Genomic DNA, 16768 nt, shown 5'->3' with positions numbered 1-16768 from the left:
TCTCTTTTCAAAAAGTCACATTCAGTTGATTGAGCAGCCAAAAGTCGCCCTTTACCTTTCAAGTACCAAACTATGAACGAGTATGTAGGACAAATCCTTTTCATCTAAATGTTAAAAACAGCTAGCTGTAAATAAAGCTATTAGTGTTTCTTATTATAAGAAATAACACAAAAGATTTCTGAGGACGAGAAGATGTAAGCAGTGATGTTGGGTTAATGTGGAGTAATCATATACAGATATCTATAAGTGGTGTGATTTTAAGAGCTTTTATATGCCACGCATGTAAGAGGGAGCATGAACACACTTACAGCCACATATGATTGTTCTCATCAGCATTTCCTGTTTTATTTTTCTTCTTTATCATTTTAATGATTTCCGATTCTGCAGTGATGCACCTGAACGCCTCGCACTGTTGAACTTGATGCTCTCTGGCGTATGGAACAATGATGCTTTATTCAAAATGGAAAACAATAAAAAAAACTATGAATCGAAATGATTTCAGTGGATTTAAGTGCTAAAAATAACTTCTTGTAAAATACACACAAAATATTCTGCCAGGAACATCCTGTCGTGTTGTCCTGTCACCTGACCGCCAGAATCAGCTGACGTTTTTTCTACAGTAACTTTAGTATATTTACTGAAGCCATGAAAAATGTCACCTTCACACTTTGAACAGTTTCACAGTGACGGCTCATCCAGGTCTAGACTGGTTCAGCTTCTGACTTATAACCAAACTTTCTTATGGTGTGTTCAGTGCTGCTCAGAAATCAGTTCATCCTCAGACAAACTCTTATTGAACACGTGACCATCAATGTTGCTGTTGCACAGCTGTGAGCTTTGTTAAAAGAGGAAACTCGAGGGATTTATGACCAGAAGCCATCAAATATGACACAACTTGATTAAGCAGCCACCGAGGCCACACGATGTCTCCTCAAAGTTTGATTGATTTTACATGGAATGAACCTGGAACGCTTCGGGTTTATTCCTCCTATGAAGCTGGGCTTTGTAACAGTTTTTCAGACTTCCCTGTTGGATTCAAGGTCATTATTTAAGCAGACTAATGAGATTCGACACATGCTGAGCGACGCGGTGTGTGCGGTCTTACTCTCTCCGGCCTCCTCTCGCTCTGCTTCTGTGTCTGATCAGAATTGAACTTTCTCCATGACTTTCCACACCCACCATCCCTGCTGTTCTCCTGTGGGACAGGAGCTGGGAGTATCACAGGTTGCCATTTGTTTGCCTTCATTTATAACTGTCAGACACACCAAGAGATCGTGCTGTCATGCCATTGTCTCCATTACAACACCACACAGAGGCCGGTGGTTGCTCTTATTACTGCATGAATAAGCGATGCACCTGTACCGCGCACTGGGACGCTTTAAGGAAAAGATATAAACATAAGTTGGTCTGTAGCCCGGCTTGAAATCACACGTGGGTGTCCCCAAATCTGGCTCAGGCGCAGCTCTTTCTTGGCAGCAGTGTGAAATTTTACTCTGGAGCTTTTTTAAAAACAAAATGTAGGTCAGGACTATTGAATCCCAGTGAGACCGGTCCAGGTTAGACAGGGCTGCGGAGTCACAGAGTCATGTGTGACAGCGGCGTCTCCTGCAAAACATATGAAAGTAGTGAAACACAGAGTGGGAGGGTGGTGCGCCTCAGGCACTGTGGATGGAAAGGCTCCACCCTGGGAGGGAAGTGATAACACTTCTGATCCAAACTGATGTCATTCCTGGTTTCGTTGGTTAAAGGTGTGGCCAACCACCGCAACCACAGCTGGTTATCTGAAACTGAGCCGGGTCACAAACATCGTGCTTGGTAACCTGTACAGCGCCGCGTGTTCACAGCGCACACAGGAAGTCACTTATTCTCAAGATTCATAAAAGCATTTTAAAGCAGCTTTACTTGATTCTCACCTCGTTACTTAACGTCTTGGGCTTTACTAGAATAAATATGCAAGATTCAGTTTAAAAAAAAAAAATTATCATCCAACAGCAGGACTTGAGTTGATCTCAGTTCACCTTCCATGTGCACTTGAGTTCTCCTTATAAACCAACTTCCTTCTGATTGGCTGCCCCTCACAAACAGAAGGTTTGGAGAGCAGGTGGGGCTTCTTTTTGAAACAGGAAGTCAGCTCTTGTCACGGTCTTGATCGTGTTCACCTGGGCCTCATTCTCTCTGCAGTCTCTTTAGTCTGTTGTACTCCCTCAGTCTTATTCGGGTTCCTCCTTCATATTGTCTACCTGCTTGTTTTGCTTTGAAGGTGATGGAAACAACAGAAACCCAAACAGAGAGGCTGCCAGGTTTCCATCCTGTGCGACAGGAAGAAGATATGATTCATGAAAAAGAGCTGAAACTCTGCACGTCTGCCTTAGAAACAGAAATTAACTGCAGAAGATGGTTGGAGGAACGCAGTTTGAACTCTTCGATTCCCCCAAACTTTACTGATATAGTCACAAATTAAAATAGTACATAAATGTAACTCGTTCAGCTAAAACGTCTACGTTCAACCTGAATGGAAATATAGAATTTTACGTGTCAATAATTTCAGATCAGATATTCTCCGACTCTGTTCTTTGCTTAGTTGTCACAACACTGGTTTCCATGCGTTGGCTCCTGTTTTATCCTGGAATGAGGTCAGCGTGGTTCAACAAAGACAAAACACTGGTCTGTAACTGCTCAGGCACGAGGCCTGACAGTGAGTGAAAGAGCAGAGAGGCCGGCTCTGAAAAGCTCAATATTAAAACAAGAAACAAATATAACCAGAAGAGTTCAGGACAGAATATTTATTGCAGTGTCAAAAAACAAACTAAGCAAACATCCAGTTTTTACGTTTGCACGGTCCACGAGCTTCCTCTGCCCGTGATGAGGTATGCTGTGCAGTGCAAACTTCGATTTAAATACTAAAAATCGAATTTATGTGAAAAGGAAACAGATTTTCATTTGAATGACATGATCGTTCCAGATAATAAGTCCAGGACGTCGTACTCCGAAACAGGATTTTGGAAAACTCGTCTTCTCGGACGTCTCTGAGGAGACGCCACAACCAAAGATACGGCTTTATTATATTATTTATACAGAAATGTGACGCTGCGAACACGAGCAACCTTCAGAGTGACACCTGATAAAAGTTTGTACATTAATATGTTTTACTTTTTTACATGAGACTGAAAGATGAGCTGATTAAACAGCCACCTGTGTGACCCCCTCCTCTCCTGTGTTAAACAGCCACCTGTGCACTGGCCTGCACCGCCCCCTGCTGGCCTGAAGTAAAACACACATGACTTGCAGTGTTTCAGTGAAGAACAGCAGTGGGATCCACAGCGGCACCATTTTTCTCATCCCTGTGCGTCCTTCTTGATGTCTGCAGGGTGGGCTTTTAAAGGGGGTCACAGGTCAGGGACATCGAGGCTCCTCAGCCACAGCTCCAGGGCGAACTTGGTCCCGGTGCTGACCCGCTCCACGTCGGGACCGCTGGCTGGAGCGCGACTGGTGAAGACCGCCAGAGGCATCGAAGACTCGGTCAGAGCTCCGTCTGCAGAGACCTGCGACACGCTGGAGACACAGAAGGGCTCAGAAAAGAAGCACATGCCCGTGCCGTGAAACATCCAGCTCGCAGTTTGTGCTGCATTGATGTCAGTGTCTGCAGGTTTTGTGAGGGCAGCATGCTTTTTTTCTCTCTGAGCTGTCAGGCCAGGGCGCCACACAAAGCCTCACATACATAACAGGCAAGAACACAATTTACAGGATGCACAGCATCCTCTCTGTTCCTGTAGAAAACAACTACAAAACAAGCTGTGCTTCATAACACAAGCAGCTGAGCTCTAATGGACTCACAAGCACATCTCAGGTATTGACATCAGCACAAACTCTGTGAGCTGGAAGCTTCGTGGCGTCCAGCTCTGCATCTAAACCCGTGATACCTGATGCTGCTCGGCAGGTCGTCCAGCTGAACGCTGGCGTCGTCTCCGTCCACAGCAGACACGATGGCTCTGACCAGCCGGCTGTCCGCCCACAGACACGCGCTGACCTCAGCAGGTGAAGGCCTGAGAGAGGGCTGCGGGTGCAGACAACGAGAGGAATCACACAAGAGGCCGGCTCACTTTAAAATAACAGCAGAGGGGATCATTCACAACGAGACAAATGCTAAAGACAGAGGGGCAAGGTCACAAAAACATTAAAGTAACAGCCGAGTTGTGCCTGCTGGGTCCATTTTATCATCATCCAACATCACGTAGACAAAAGATCATGTCAAATCATTCATTAGGTGCCAAAATGATCCAAAATCACATCCACCATGAGAGGGGAGGCAGCCCGAGCCCCCGCAGCTGTTACCTGTAACTGCAGGTGAGTGAGAGACGAGTGCAGCAGCATGTAGACGACTACGTGGTGTCTCTGAGGAAGTCCTCTGGACAGCATGGGAGGAAACACCGACTGACGGTCAGACAGAACACACAGAGGGCTGTGACATATATAACCTCACAGCGTACGACGTAAATAAGAGCAGCAGGCGGGTCACCGTCTCACCTCCCACAGGCCCAGCACTGTTGGAGACACCTGCTCCGGCTCCAGTTTGAGTCCAGTTTCCTCGTGCAGCTCTCTCAGACCTGCACCCAGCAGCTTCACACGTTACAGGAATAAAGTTCACACAGTTACTTTGTGTTAACCTCGTTTGCCTTGTTGTAGAAGTCGTCGCACTGACTGAACAACACGTAAAATGATGCTGGAAGCAAAGGAAACATGTACCGTCTCATCTAGCTCCACGTGACCTCCTAAATATCAACACAATACATGAAGAGTGTTACAAAACAAGAAAACCCGTAACAACGAGTGTGTGTGTGTGTGTGTGTGTGTGTGTGTGTGTGTGTGTGTGTGTGTGTGTGTGTGTGTGTTTAATAATGTGTGCAAACACAGATCTGTGTGCTGAACCTGGAGGAACCCAGACGTTGGGAAAAATGCGAAGCTCCTTTGCCCGCCGTGTCAGCAACACTCTCTGGTTGGCTGTCTGCAGGAGGATAGCCACACCCACATCCACTCCACGCTGTTGGATGTCCAATGGGATTGCAGCTGCGTCCGTGGCTGACAGGTGTTTGATGGGACAGAAAGCAGGCCTCTGAGAGAGAAACAGCAGGAAACCCTGAGCTGTTGTTGTGAAACTTGTCGTATAAATACAACCGAATTAAATTGAACTGAGTACGGATGTAGGGGGGCGAATGCTCAGCGTGTCTGACCTTCAGCGGGACCCCTCGTCCTCTGTCTCCTTTGTAAAGAATGAACTGATTTTTCTCCAGCGTGCAGCTCACCTCCACCTCATCCTCGCCGCTGTCAGTGAAGTGACCCGTCACACTCTGAGACACGTCAAGAAGAAGAAAGATGACAACAGCGCCCCCTCTGTTGCTCTAAAGATGGTGTGAGACGACATCTGCACCAACCTGAACAAACTGAGCTCGCCGTGGAGCCGCTCGCTCTTTGCACACATACACCAGGATCCTCCTCACTTTATCCATGGCGACCCCTCGACCCCGACCACGTCCGTCTGCGGGAGCTGAACACGTGACCACAACACGCCTTGAAAGGACAGTCCACTCCCTTTTAATCAGTGTTGGGCAAGTTACTTTGAAAAAGTAATTAATTATAGTTACTAGTTACTTCTTCAAAAAAGTGACTGAGTTAGTAACTGAGTTAAGTAGTTACTTGAAAAGTAACTATTGCGTTCCTCCACATTTCACCTTTAAAAGCTGTTTGGTCTCATCAGCACAGCCTCACGTGTCTGAATCTACAGGCATGTTTTCATTTTGACAAACTGTGTTAACACAACTGATCTCAAATCAGACAAAAAACATAAAACCCGAGTAGAAAAAGTGATATTTTTACTGTAACAACCACAAACATGTTTAATGAATCATATTTCATAACTTCAAATGCAAACATAAACTGACAGTTTTAAAATTATATGCACACGTTTTGCAAACATCACAGCCTGATGCCTGCAGGTCTGACAGCAGCAGGTGTGTCACTCCTGTTTCTACCTGGAGACAACACAGACAACACGTCACTACTAAAACTTCTGCCTCTTTGCTCATGATCGCCATCCGCAGGAGCGCAGCTGCTAAAAGCTGCAGCGCCCAGATTACTTACAGCTACTTCCTGCAGCTGATATAAGATGCTGTAAGATGAACACAGCTTCAACCGTCTGTTGGTTGAAAAATAGTAACGGACGGCGTTTTCTTGTTAGTAACTGTAACGGCGTTGTAACGATAGGAATAGGAATTAGTTAGATTACTCGTTACTGAAAAAGTAACTCCGTTACTTGTAACGCCGTTAATCCCATCACTGATTTTAATACATAACACACAGAGTTTAAGCTAAAATGACCATAAACATGTAATAAATCCAAAAACAACACCTGACGCCTCACAATCAGCTGATCTTTGCTCAATTTCACCTCTATACTCCAAATACTAGAATACGAAGTGCATAAAATGGGATGAAATTTAGAGTTTTTTAAATTCATTAAGTTTTCAGCATTTTTGATCTCTTATAATACCATCAGTGCAGAATGTATCCACAGAAAAACACATTACAGCTCCGCTAAAACGGTTTTTGGTTCATTATTTTTTCTGTGACTCAGTTAAGCATCAGTATCCTGATGGACGCATCAATAACTAACTGCACCGGTCCCCAGGATATTTGATCTGCTGATCTTTCGCTGGAGAAAGTGCATTTTAATTAAACTGGACGTGGCTGGTCAGAACATATTCAGGACTCCTTTTACTTTTTTAATGTAGTGGCAAAAGTAAATCATCAAAACACGAAAGCATCAGACTGTGAAGATCTACAGATCCTGAGAGCCTCGGTGATCCTGCAGGAAGCTTCTGCAGGACCTCGAGGTGTTGGATCAGTGTCATGTTTCCAAACTATCACACAGCACAGCAACATTGCCTCTCTATGTCAGGGCCTAGAAATGCTGGAATGACTCACACTCAGCACAAGTGTGAAAAGGGAGAAAGAGAAATATTTAAAAGGGCAGCGAGATCGCGGTGTTGTGCTAAGAAGGGATTTGTGATGGTTCTGTGTGTTTTTAGTGTATTTTAAATATCTGATATTGATAACTTCTGAGAGCGTTTTATATTAAATAAAGATATTGCTTGTTTTGTAGGTGTCTTCATGATTCTGATTTACTGTAGATCCGGTCTTTTTTAGCCACTCAAACACCTTTCTTGAAACGGCTAATGTAATATTTGTTGTCATTTATGCGGCCCTCTTGGCCTGGTCTCTCTTGAATGAGACATGTTTAACTTCAGTCAGTTTTACGTTCGTTATTAAAGGACGTATAAAAGTACTTTGCGAATAAAAACATAGCGCTGGGAAAAAGCAGGAGCCATTTCAGAAGAAAACACATTATATTATTGATTATATTCATTCAAACAACCAAGTGTTCATTAAGCAGCTCGTTTTCATAACTTTAGTGCCGAGTCCAGCTGTTTAAACCAGACAAATACAGACCGCGTGTTAGCAGAACAGCTGTCAACAGCTGGGACTTTGGGCTCAAACGTTAACTGTGCACAAAGCTAACTAACTTTAGCTAACACCCTCGTTTAGCGGAAGTAAAACGCTCTGGAAAAAACAACTTCCTGCACATTAACCTGTACATGTGTTAGTGAAGGGATTACGGGTTAACCCCGATACACAGGCTCGCTCAGAAACACAGCAGAAGAAGCAGAAACCTACTGAAAAGGAGAAGAAGGCGCTCGCTAACTCCTGCAGGTCATTTCAGCCGGATCCAACTTCCGCTTCCATACTTCAAAATAAAAGATTTTCTTCTTCGTTTTGGTCGAACTGATTCAATCTTCGTATTTTTTATTGTTTATGGAAAAGTCCTGAACCATTAATTTCCCCCATCATGGTATTATACGTAAACTTAATGTTTTGGGGATTTTTTTGTAATTGAAGTAAAATGTTGTGTGCGCCAGATTAAATAAATTATAATAGTTAGCAGCTGCTCGCCTGCTAACTACCAAACAGAGAGCATATAACTAGGGGTGGGTTTTGATAATCGAATCGAATCGTGGATCGAATCGATTCTAGAAATCAGTGATGATACCCAGCCCTACGTATAACCCCAGTTTTAGCTTCTCTGCACTGTCTTCTCGTCTCCTACAGGATCCAATTTACACTTTGACTTTTTGTTTTTAAGTCGGTTAACGCCCGAGCCCCTTCCTACCTGTCTGAGCTCCTTTCTGTTTCTGTTCCAGGAAAAACCCTGAGGTGTAGCTCAAAATTAATGCTGTCCGGACTAATCTCAAATGCGATGGAGCCTTCTGTGGCAGGTCCCAGACTTTGGAATAGCCTCCCCCGAAATATTAGATCGGCACAAACACGTGATCATTTTACTAAAGACACATTTTTATGCCCTGGCTTTTAACACACTATGAGTATACCTTTGTTGTTTATGAAATCCTGTCATTGAAACTTTTGTCAGAAAATGGAAAAGGTATATCGGGAAACTTTTTTATTGAGAGCACTTTTTTCGGGGTGGCTTTAACTCAGGAGGTAGAGCTGGTCACCTACTGATCGGAAGGTTGAGGTTCGATACCTCCAGGTATCCTTGGGCAAGATGCTAACCCCCAGTTGCTCTCCGATGCATCCACTGAAGTTTGACTGTGTGTGTGAATGTTGTTAGCACTCAGTTTAGAGTCAGTGCTTGTGAGGATGGGTGTGACTGGGTGAATGTGGCATGTCGCTTTGAGTACTCCGGGAGAGTAGAAAGGTACGGAGCCCTGCAGGGGACATGGGAGAAAAAAAATTAAGACGGACTTTTGCGAGATCTCGCAAAAGTTCCAACAATGGCGGCAGCTACTTAGTCGTAATATTACTCTTTCTGGGTCACAAAATACACTTAAGATATTTTGAGGCGTGAATGTAGTTGTGTAAACGTCAGATACCTGCTCGGTTTACAAGACGTCACATATTTGCAAAAGTGCTCCAACGTTTTCGGAGATCTGACACCCACTAGCTCGAAGCTGACGGGAGGTCGAGACCTACTACAGCCGGGAGGAACACCGCTTTCCCGGCACATCGTGCCTCGACCTCCCGGTCGGCTTCGAGCTAGCGGCCTCCGAAGAATGCGGCTAAAACTTTTGCGAAATCTCGCAAAAGTCCGTCTTAATTTTTTTTTCTCCCATGTCCCCTGCGGGGCTCCGTAGTAAAGCGCTATATAAGAATCAGTCCATTTCTCTTCTTGTTATTTGGCTCTAAAACAGCTGGAGACAATTAATCCTGTTACTGACATTCTGAAGGTTTTTTGCAGTTTGAAAGACAGAAAATGTATTCAGTGCAAATACTGTAAGTGACAGGCGTTTAATTCTTAGATGATGCAGAGAAATCAGACTGGGAGGCTGTGGAGGCTCAGCTGCCTCACATTCATATTGAAGGTCAGACAAAAACGTCAGAGGCATCTGCAAACATAACTTGGCTGGGTTTCCAGCCTCCCTTTGAAAAGTGCAACTATAATGCAGCTCTGTTGCATTATAGCTGCATAAGAACAATTTATTGTAGTGTTAACGTTACAATACAAGAGCGTGATTTGAAATGACTGTCAGTAATAATGATGATTACGGTTTGATTACACTAACATGGCAGATTTCCCCCTAAATTACCCAGAATGCTGTGCAACAGTTGCCAGTGACACCTCAGTAAAAAAAAGCAAGAAAAGACAGACGGAGTCAGACTCCTGCAGCATCTGAAGTGCTCTCAGATGATTCCTCCTCTCAGGGCGAGTAGGGCGGCAGCAGACCTCTGCAATCATCAGACGCCACCTGCGGGTCAAAGGTCAGACGACATCAACATCGGCTGTTCTGGAAATGTTCTCAAAAACAAACATTCAAAATGCTTCATACCGGAGAATAAAGTTTGCAACGAATCCAGTTTTTTTTCCTTGTAAATGTTTGACTATAATTTTTGATATTTTATGTTTTCATGATTTTATTTCTCTCTTAAACCTGCAAAAGCCTCATTAACCAATCACAGATCATTTTCAGTTAAAGGGATTCAAGGAGTTAATAAGCGGAATATTTCAGGTTTCAAATCCTTTAGGTGTGAATAATGGACCGTTCCATGCCTCCGTCACTGCAGGAGGCGTAGTTACACATTTTTGGTGATCAGACATCAAACCGAAACATTTCAATTTGTCGGCTAGTGGTGCAACGGATCAAAAGTCTCACGGTTCGGATCGGATCAATTTTCGGATCAGCAGAAGAAAAAAAAAGAAGAAAAAAATGTAACTCACTATTTACTTATTTAAGTATTTTTTGCCTATTAAAAAACATTCAACTCAAGACTCATTCCGCACAAATTAAGATGCAGTATAGGGCAGTGCAGGGCTTTGTATCTACCACTCCGCTGTGATATAATGAGCGGTCACGTAGCTTTCCGTTGCCCTGGAGCTCCACCCATTTGTAGTTAGGGCAACAGAAGATGCCTGGGACAGCTCAGCCATAACTTTAAACTTTTCCTGCTCATGCATGCTCGGAAGGATCTTGTCACTGAAGCGGACGCGCGACAGGATATCATAGCGTGGCTCAAGCACGCTCATCATAGTTTAAACTAGTGCTGTCAGCGTAAATCTAGTTAAAATGACGTTAATGCCAAAACTGCATTAATGCGGCAAATCTCCGTTAACTAGTTACCGCAGATCGCCCGTGCATGGGGCTGCACGGCGTCAATGCATTAACTAATGCGTTGACTAGTTTAAACCCCTTGTTTTGCACAACAGAATACGGCCTCCGTCTTCAGCCAAACACCCCAACAGCTTTTGTAACAGCTTTAACCCGGTCGGATTGGGCAGCAAAGGGCTGCTTAAATCAACCGTGATCCGTTGCACCACTAACATCGGCCCTTCAGTCTTCTTCTGCACTATGAGATCAATGTTGATGCCCTTGATATTTTTTAATCACTTGCTGAATTTCGCGTTCTGACCGCGTGCACGTCAGCGTCTGTGATGTGCACGCGATTTCTTCTACTGCGCCAAAATAGCAATCTTTCAACTTGAATTTCATTTTAGGAAATGAACCTGCGGCGATGCCTTCAGGCTCAGACACACGACATAAAAGTCGGGTCCGTTTGAGACGGGAGCTGAAAGGACCAAAGTGAAACTTATTCTATATATAAATCATTTCCTGACAGTCCAGCACGTCAGCGTGTCAGTAATCTGTATAAAGTTTTCTGGGTGGTGAAAGCGCTCTGCACTTCAGTTTTATCTCTGGCTATCTGATAATTCAATTCAATTTTATTTATATAGCGCCAAATCACAACAAAAGTCGCCTCAAGGCGCTTCATAGATACAGAGAAAAACCCAACAATCATATGACCCCCTATGAGCAAGCACTTTGATGACAGTGGGAAGGAAAAACTCCCTTTTAACAGGAAGAAACCTCCGGCAGAACCAGGCTCAGGGAGGGGCGGGACCATCTGCTGTGATTGGTTGGGGTGAGAGAAGGAAGACAGGATAAGAAAAAATATATTTAAAGCAGGAGGAAATAATAATAATCCCAGTTTACAAAGACTGAAAATATTTTTCGGATTCATCAAATCTTTTTATGCAAGAAAAGCTGATATTAAAAATGTATTTCAGCAGGTCTTATCATTATTTTGCTAATTTTCTTTTTTTCTCTCTTGCGACTGAACACATCAGCATTTCTTGAGAGGCGGAGTTAATATTATTGGTAGGAGGAGTCTTACGCTGAGAGAAGAAGGTGTGCGGAGCCTGATGGCTTTGCCAGAGAAAACACAGACGACGATGGTGACGCAGGTCTGCAGGACGAGGAGAACCAGGAAGAGGCCGAGCAGCCCGTAAAGAACCACCTGAAACAGGAAATACACACAAAGAACAACCTGCTCCTGTGCTCAGGGAAGACCCCGGGACCAGATCTGAGGTGCACCGAGAGTCCGGCCTTGAAGACCAGACAGAGATAAACTTACATTCAGCATATAAAAATTTTGGCTGCATGTCCTCCTCAGGCCTTCTACGTCCTTGAACTCGATGAAGCTCTGTTGGTCACAGAAGCGATCGGAGGGGGGGCATTCGGCCAGAAGCCAGCAGGTGTAGGCCACACCGGCCAGGCCAATCAGGACGCTTATCACGTTGGACACCAGGGACCCCCAAACCTGCACAAACACCAGATATGGCTAAACTAACAGCGGCTAACGAACTACAATGGCTTCATCCATCTTTGATACACAGTCTGTGACTTTAACCGAAGCTCCAGAGGAATCACAGCGCTGCAGCTAACCGTCCCTGAAATGGACCATTTTTAATGACATCATCTGACCAACAATATGGCTGCTGTGAGGTCACGGCACTAACAGACGGTCCAAGAAGGAGGAGCTGCAGCTTCGGTATTTCATTAGTTTGTCATTCAGCTGTAATCAGCAGGTCTGAGTTTGCTGACCTGTCACTCACACATCCTCTTTCTGGTTTCTCTAAAACTCACCAGTGAGATGGAAGTGCGTCTCCCTGCCGCCACGGCCACCGAGCCGGAGACGACAAACTGCACGACAGCAGAGAGGCGTGGTTAGACGACACATGACCCCTGTGAGGCTTTACCTGAAGATTATTAATCATGTTTGTGTGTACGTACAGCGGCGCCGAGGGCGAATGGAGAGTAGGCGATCATGGCCCACGAGGAGATGGCGGTCAGACCGAACAGGATGCACAGCAGCCCGATCATGATCTGAACGACCTGAGGACACGGACGGAGACATGAGCAAAGATGAAAAATAATGCAGATTTTAAAGTTCTTGTTAAAACACCACCAAACTGAAAAACAGCATCAAAGATGACCTGTGTGCAGGCTGAGAGCAGCCTGTGGTGTCACAGGCGCTTCTGGCAGCTTCATTAAACCTTTATTATTACAATAAAATCTGATCCATGTGCGTCTTCCTTTAGCTCCACCTACCTTTAACGATTTAAAGTTAAATAAAGCCAAAGCTTTATTTAACTGAATGACGTAGATTTACCATAAGCCATTCTGATCACATGACTTAGTGAGCCTCCTATTACTCTGAAACTGAAGAACAGCTAAAAACATGGAGACTGTCAGGAAAGTTTATTCTGGTTGGTCAGAGGTGATGACATCATCATGACGTGTAAGTCGCTCTGACTGTGAAAACGTGTTTGTGTCTGTGCTTTGTTGCGATGAATATGATGGTCAGAGTCCAGACGCTCACCCCGAGAGCGTGCGGCTGTCCCCGCATGAAGGCGACGGTTATGTCGTCCATCTTGACTGGGATGGGTGTGGTCTTTTTCACAGGGGGAGAGGCCGGTGCAGTGGAGCTGCTGGCGTTCTGGAGCTGGATGGAGCCGTCATCCTTGGGAATGACCTGAGTCACGACCATCACTCCCCCGATGGTGGTGATAGATGTGGATGCCATGATAAAGGTCAGAGGTCACAGAAGCTCAGAGGGAAAATTCTGGAAAAACCACAAGTGCAAACAATGAGGGAGGGGCCAACAATGTTTGAGTATTAGGGAGGAGAAGGGAATCTGCAGCAGCTGATCGACTTTAGCTTCCAGATGTTCTTCAGACAGACTTACAGGAGAAAATGATTCTGGTTTAGCAATAATTCTCTGATTTTTGCCTTTATGACATTTTAAGAATCTAAAAGAGCTCCACATTCAGGAGCGCCTCCACATTCAGGAGCGCCTCCACATTCAGGGGTGGCCAAATGGGGGCCACCAAAAACACAGTTTTCAGGTTTATGATGCTGGTATCAAATATCGATAACAAACACAGAGAAAGTTAACTTCCTGCTTTAAAGTTGATGTCGGTGAAAAGAGGTATTTACGAAAACCTAATGAGGTTTTGAAATCATTAATAACCTGTTTTAATTGATTGACTGATTGGAAGTCTCGCTTTAATGATTCAGCTGAAGCAGCTGAAGGGCGACTGAGGAGCTGAAGAGCAAAGACAACACGTGTAAGGACGCGCGTCTTACATTATCACCAGTATCACAGTCAACACGGGAATGATAGCAAACTAATAATCAAATGAAATATGAGCTTATGGCTGCTGTTCAGCGCGCTTCTTCCTCTTTGTTTGACATTTTAAGATGATAACACGTATCCACTGGTCACTCATCAAACTTCCAAACGTTGCTATAAAATCTTTTGTTAAACAAAAGTCCCCGAATTTAACGCGGATTCTGGTTCGGAGTTTCCCACTGCGTGATAAGGAAGTGCGGTTACCGGAAAATAAAACGGCTGTTTGTTTTTTAGTTCGACGCTAAATATCAGACTTTTGAAATCGCAGTTATCTCTGCGCGAGAGCTTTTCAACGTTTTTCTTTGTTTTATTTTTATTTATTTTTAAGATAAGAATCGCGCGAACAAATCTCGATAAACTAACCGGAAATATATCTGCGCATTAGATCAAAAACATCAACTAACAATCATCTCGAGGCTGAGCTGCTCTCTGAAACATCTGCAAACACGCACGGATTACCTGACCACGCTGAGGATTACTCCTGAGGATTACTCCTGAGGATTACCTGCAATCAGGTGGACACGCGGAAGGTCTCTGACCTGAACAACAGCTGCTGTTGCTTCTGTTCAGGATCAAGTTAGGCTGCCTTCAGGAGCAAACTGTAAACTCGGAATTCTGATTTACCAAACACTTGTCGGAAAGACCATAATGTGATAAAGTTCCAGTCCAATTTAATTAAACGATGAAATATTGCTTCAAATACAGTAACATAAATAAACTGAGCTGTTTCTTTGGATTTTTTTCTGACCTTTTTGAAAAACATTAGAAGGAATGATTTCAGAAGATTCAGTCTTTAATCACTGTGTGTAACTTTTAAAAAGACACTTTCAGGTGTTGTTGTTGTTGTTGTTGTTTTAAATAATTAAATTATAACTTTTAAATCACGAACATGCTTTTCCTGTGTGCGGATCTGCCGGATATGAAGGGAAATTTCGGCATAATTCCAACAACACCTGAAGGCAGCACAAGGAAACCACAACATTTCCCATAATCAACGTGAAAAAGCAGCTTTGCAACAACCTTCCCTGCCTCCTTTTAAGGAGACCTATCGTTTTTATGATACATTCACATGCCACTTTATTAGTTACACACTTTAAACAGCCCCCACAGTTCTTAGCTCGGATTCAACACGGCGCTGCAGACACTCGTGGGAGATTTTGATGTTTCACAACATCTCAACATCTGAATACAAAGCCACTGACACCGTGGCTGTGTATTCATTCCCAAAGATGTGTCTCACACTGTGAAAGTATTAACCCAAATTTCTGGTCCCAGACAATGAAAGGTTCAGGATCCCAGCGGAAAAACCTCGAAGTGAGACTCCACAGGCTGTTTCAGCGACAAACAGCTGATGACCCTTTAGTTTGGGGGCACCCTCTGTGTACAAGTAGTGCTGCTCATAACAACTGCCCCTTGGCTGGCTTCCACAAGTTGGCCAATCACAGGAACGCAGACTTTTAAAGGAGCAAATCATGAAGGTAAATATGCTGCAAAAGGCGAGAGCTTGAACTTGAGACAGAAGCTAAATACAGGGCCCAGATACACTTTTAAATTAGATAAAAACACAGAGCAGGAACTGAGCAGAAGAGCGCCCCCTTTCACAGCCTGTTTGTCTGTGACAAACACACAAGTCAACACTCACATGCTTCTGTGGAAAAACAAGACGGCGTGTTTGCACAGGTTTAACAGACCTTTATTACTGACGAGCAGATGACAGCATCGGAGCTCTTATGTGCTTCTCCTCCTCCAGGATTCACATACGTGTCTTGGGATCAGGATGCAAAGGTTTCACACTCTAAGAGCCAAACATTGCCTTTAGAATTTTATTCAATGAAGGTATTTACAAAAACAGAACAAAGTCCTGCTCGTGATTTATTGATGACTGTTCACATTTTGGAGATCAAATATCGATGAAGGTGATTTCAACTCATAAAGGACATTCAGCATCATTCATTCAACATCTTAACTCAGTCTCGACAAGTTCACGTGTGTAGTTCACTTACGCCACAAGGGGGCGACATTCATTCATACCTACAATCTTAAAGCATGGATTTATTGACTGTTTTATTGACTCTTAGCCCGTGTTACATTCAAAGCAGGTTTCACATTTTTTAATACATTTTTTTTGTTGTTGTTTTACGATTGTTTGCAATATTTTATTTTAATTTTTCAATATAGAAAACCCCATCAACAAACAAATACAGCTCAGGTGCTAAGGCAAGAAGACAAGAAATATCACTGTGATGATAAGAACTACCAGTATCCAGAGAACCACAAATATCATGAATACGTAACAAACATGGTACATGTTCATACAATCGGAGCTTTCCCAAGCTAATTCAAAAATGGAGTCCAGGATTTTGAGAAAACATTTCCTGCAGAAGTTTGTAGGTATAGAATATTTTCCATTTTATGACTGATAGCATGTCATTGAGCCAGACAGTGAAGGAGGGAGGAACAGCAGACTTTCATTCCTTTAGGATACGTCTTTTTGCAACCATCATCATCGACTGGCACCTGCATAGTTGCAGGAATAGTTCTGGAACAAACGCAGCTAAAAACTGCAATTTCTGGATTGGGTGTGATGAAGATTTCATAAGCTTTAGAGTACCAATCAAATATTCTGGAATTAGTCGATGAGGGACAATGCCAAAAAGCATGAGCCAATGTGCGATCTGTCACATACGGGGGAAGTCGAAGAACAAATTTTGTGTAGTCCAACCTTGGAGTA

At 43.8% G+C, this 16768-nt stretch overlaps 2 protein-coding genes across 5 annotated transcripts; both read right to left on the bottom strand.

The window, feature by feature from the left end:
* Nucleotides 1-2768: 2768 nt before the first annotated feature.
* Nucleotides 2769-8643, bottom strand: nudt17 (nudix (nucleoside diphosphate linked moiety X)-type motif 17). 3 transcript variants are annotated; one of them, XM_014339641.2, is made up of 9 exons: nucleotides 7729-8643; nucleotides 5430-5611; nucleotides 5229-5345; nucleotides 4927-5110; nucleotides 4744-4769; nucleotides 4525-4617; nucleotides 4333-4431; nucleotides 3921-4054; nucleotides 2769-3552 (listed from the first exon to the last, which is right to left on the bottom strand). In XM_014339641.2, the coding sequence occupies exons 2-9, from the start codon at nucleotides 5502-5504 to the stop codon at nucleotides 3387-3389; spliced, it is 894 nt and encodes a 297-aa protein (XP_014195127.1). In that variant the 5' UTR covers nucleotides 5505-5611; nucleotides 7729-8643; the 3' UTR covers nucleotides 2769-3386. The 3 variants fall into 3 exon arrangements, with proteins under 3 accessions (XP_014195127.1, XP_005941110.1, XP_005941109.1); XM_005941048.3 differs by having other exon boundaries at nucleotides 5430-5565; XM_005941047.2 differs by having other exon boundaries at nucleotides 5430-5542.
* Nucleotides 8644-9341: 698 nt separating this feature from the next.
* Nucleotides 9342-14667, bottom strand: si:dkey-7j14.6 (membrane-spanning 4-domains subfamily A member 4A). 2 transcript variants are annotated; one of them, XM_005941049.2, is made up of 7 exons: nucleotides 14543-14667; nucleotides 13225-13467; nucleotides 12636-12737; nucleotides 12489-12545; nucleotides 11977-12162; nucleotides 11737-11859; nucleotides 9342-9815 (listed from the first exon to the last, which is right to left on the bottom strand). In XM_005941049.2, exons 2-7 carry the CDS (start codon nucleotides 13426-13428, stop codon nucleotides 9768-9770), a joined length of 720 nt encoding a protein of 239 aa, XP_005941111.1. In that variant the 5' UTR covers nucleotides 13429-13467; nucleotides 14543-14667; the 3' UTR covers nucleotides 9342-9767. The 2 variants fall into 2 exon arrangements, with proteins under 2 accessions (XP_005941111.1, XP_005941112.1); XM_005941050.3 differs by having other exon boundaries at nucleotides 14497-14634.
* Nucleotides 14668-16768: the final 2101 nt, after the last annotated feature.

This window comes from Haplochromis burtoni, unplaced genomic scaffold (genome assembly GCF_018398535.1).
Source record: "Haplochromis burtoni strain Fernald_Lab_line unplaced genomic scaffold, NCSU_Asbu1 Contig_295, whole genome shotgun sequence".
Taxonomy (NCBI): domain Eukaryota; kingdom Metazoa; phylum Chordata; class Actinopteri; order Cichliformes; family Cichlidae; genus Haplochromis; species Haplochromis burtoni.
Note: the sequence above shows the minus strand (reverse complement) of the source record. Positions and strands in the feature narration are given on the sequence as shown.

Bases quoted from the DNA above. Each gene is read 5' to 3' on its own strand.
- nudt17 (XM_014339641.2), bottom strand. From the start codon at position 5,504: ATGGATAAAGTGAGGAGGATCCTGGTGTATGTGTGCAAAGAGCGAGCG. The intron at 5,346-5,429 runs GTTGGTGCAGAT...GACGTGTCTCAG, and splicing joins GGCGAGCTCAGTTTGTTCAG to AGTGTGACGGGTCACTTCAC. The intron at 3,553-3,920 runs GTATCACGGGTT...CTGTGTCTCCAG, and splicing joins GACCTGCCGAGCAGCATCAG to CGTGTCGCAGGTCTCTGCAG.
- si:dkey-7j14.6 (XM_005941049.2), bottom strand. From the start codon at position 13,428: ATGGCATCCACATCTATCACCACCATCGGGGGAGTGATGGTCGTGACT. The intron at 12,738-13,224 runs GTGAGCGTCTGG...CCGTGTCCTCAG, and splicing joins GACAGCCGCACGCTCTCGGG to GTCGTTCAGATCATGATCGG. The intron at 12,163-12,488 runs GTGAGTTTTAGA...GTGTTTGTGCAG, and splicing joins GACGCACTTCCATCTCACTG to GTTTGGGGGTCCCTGGTGTC.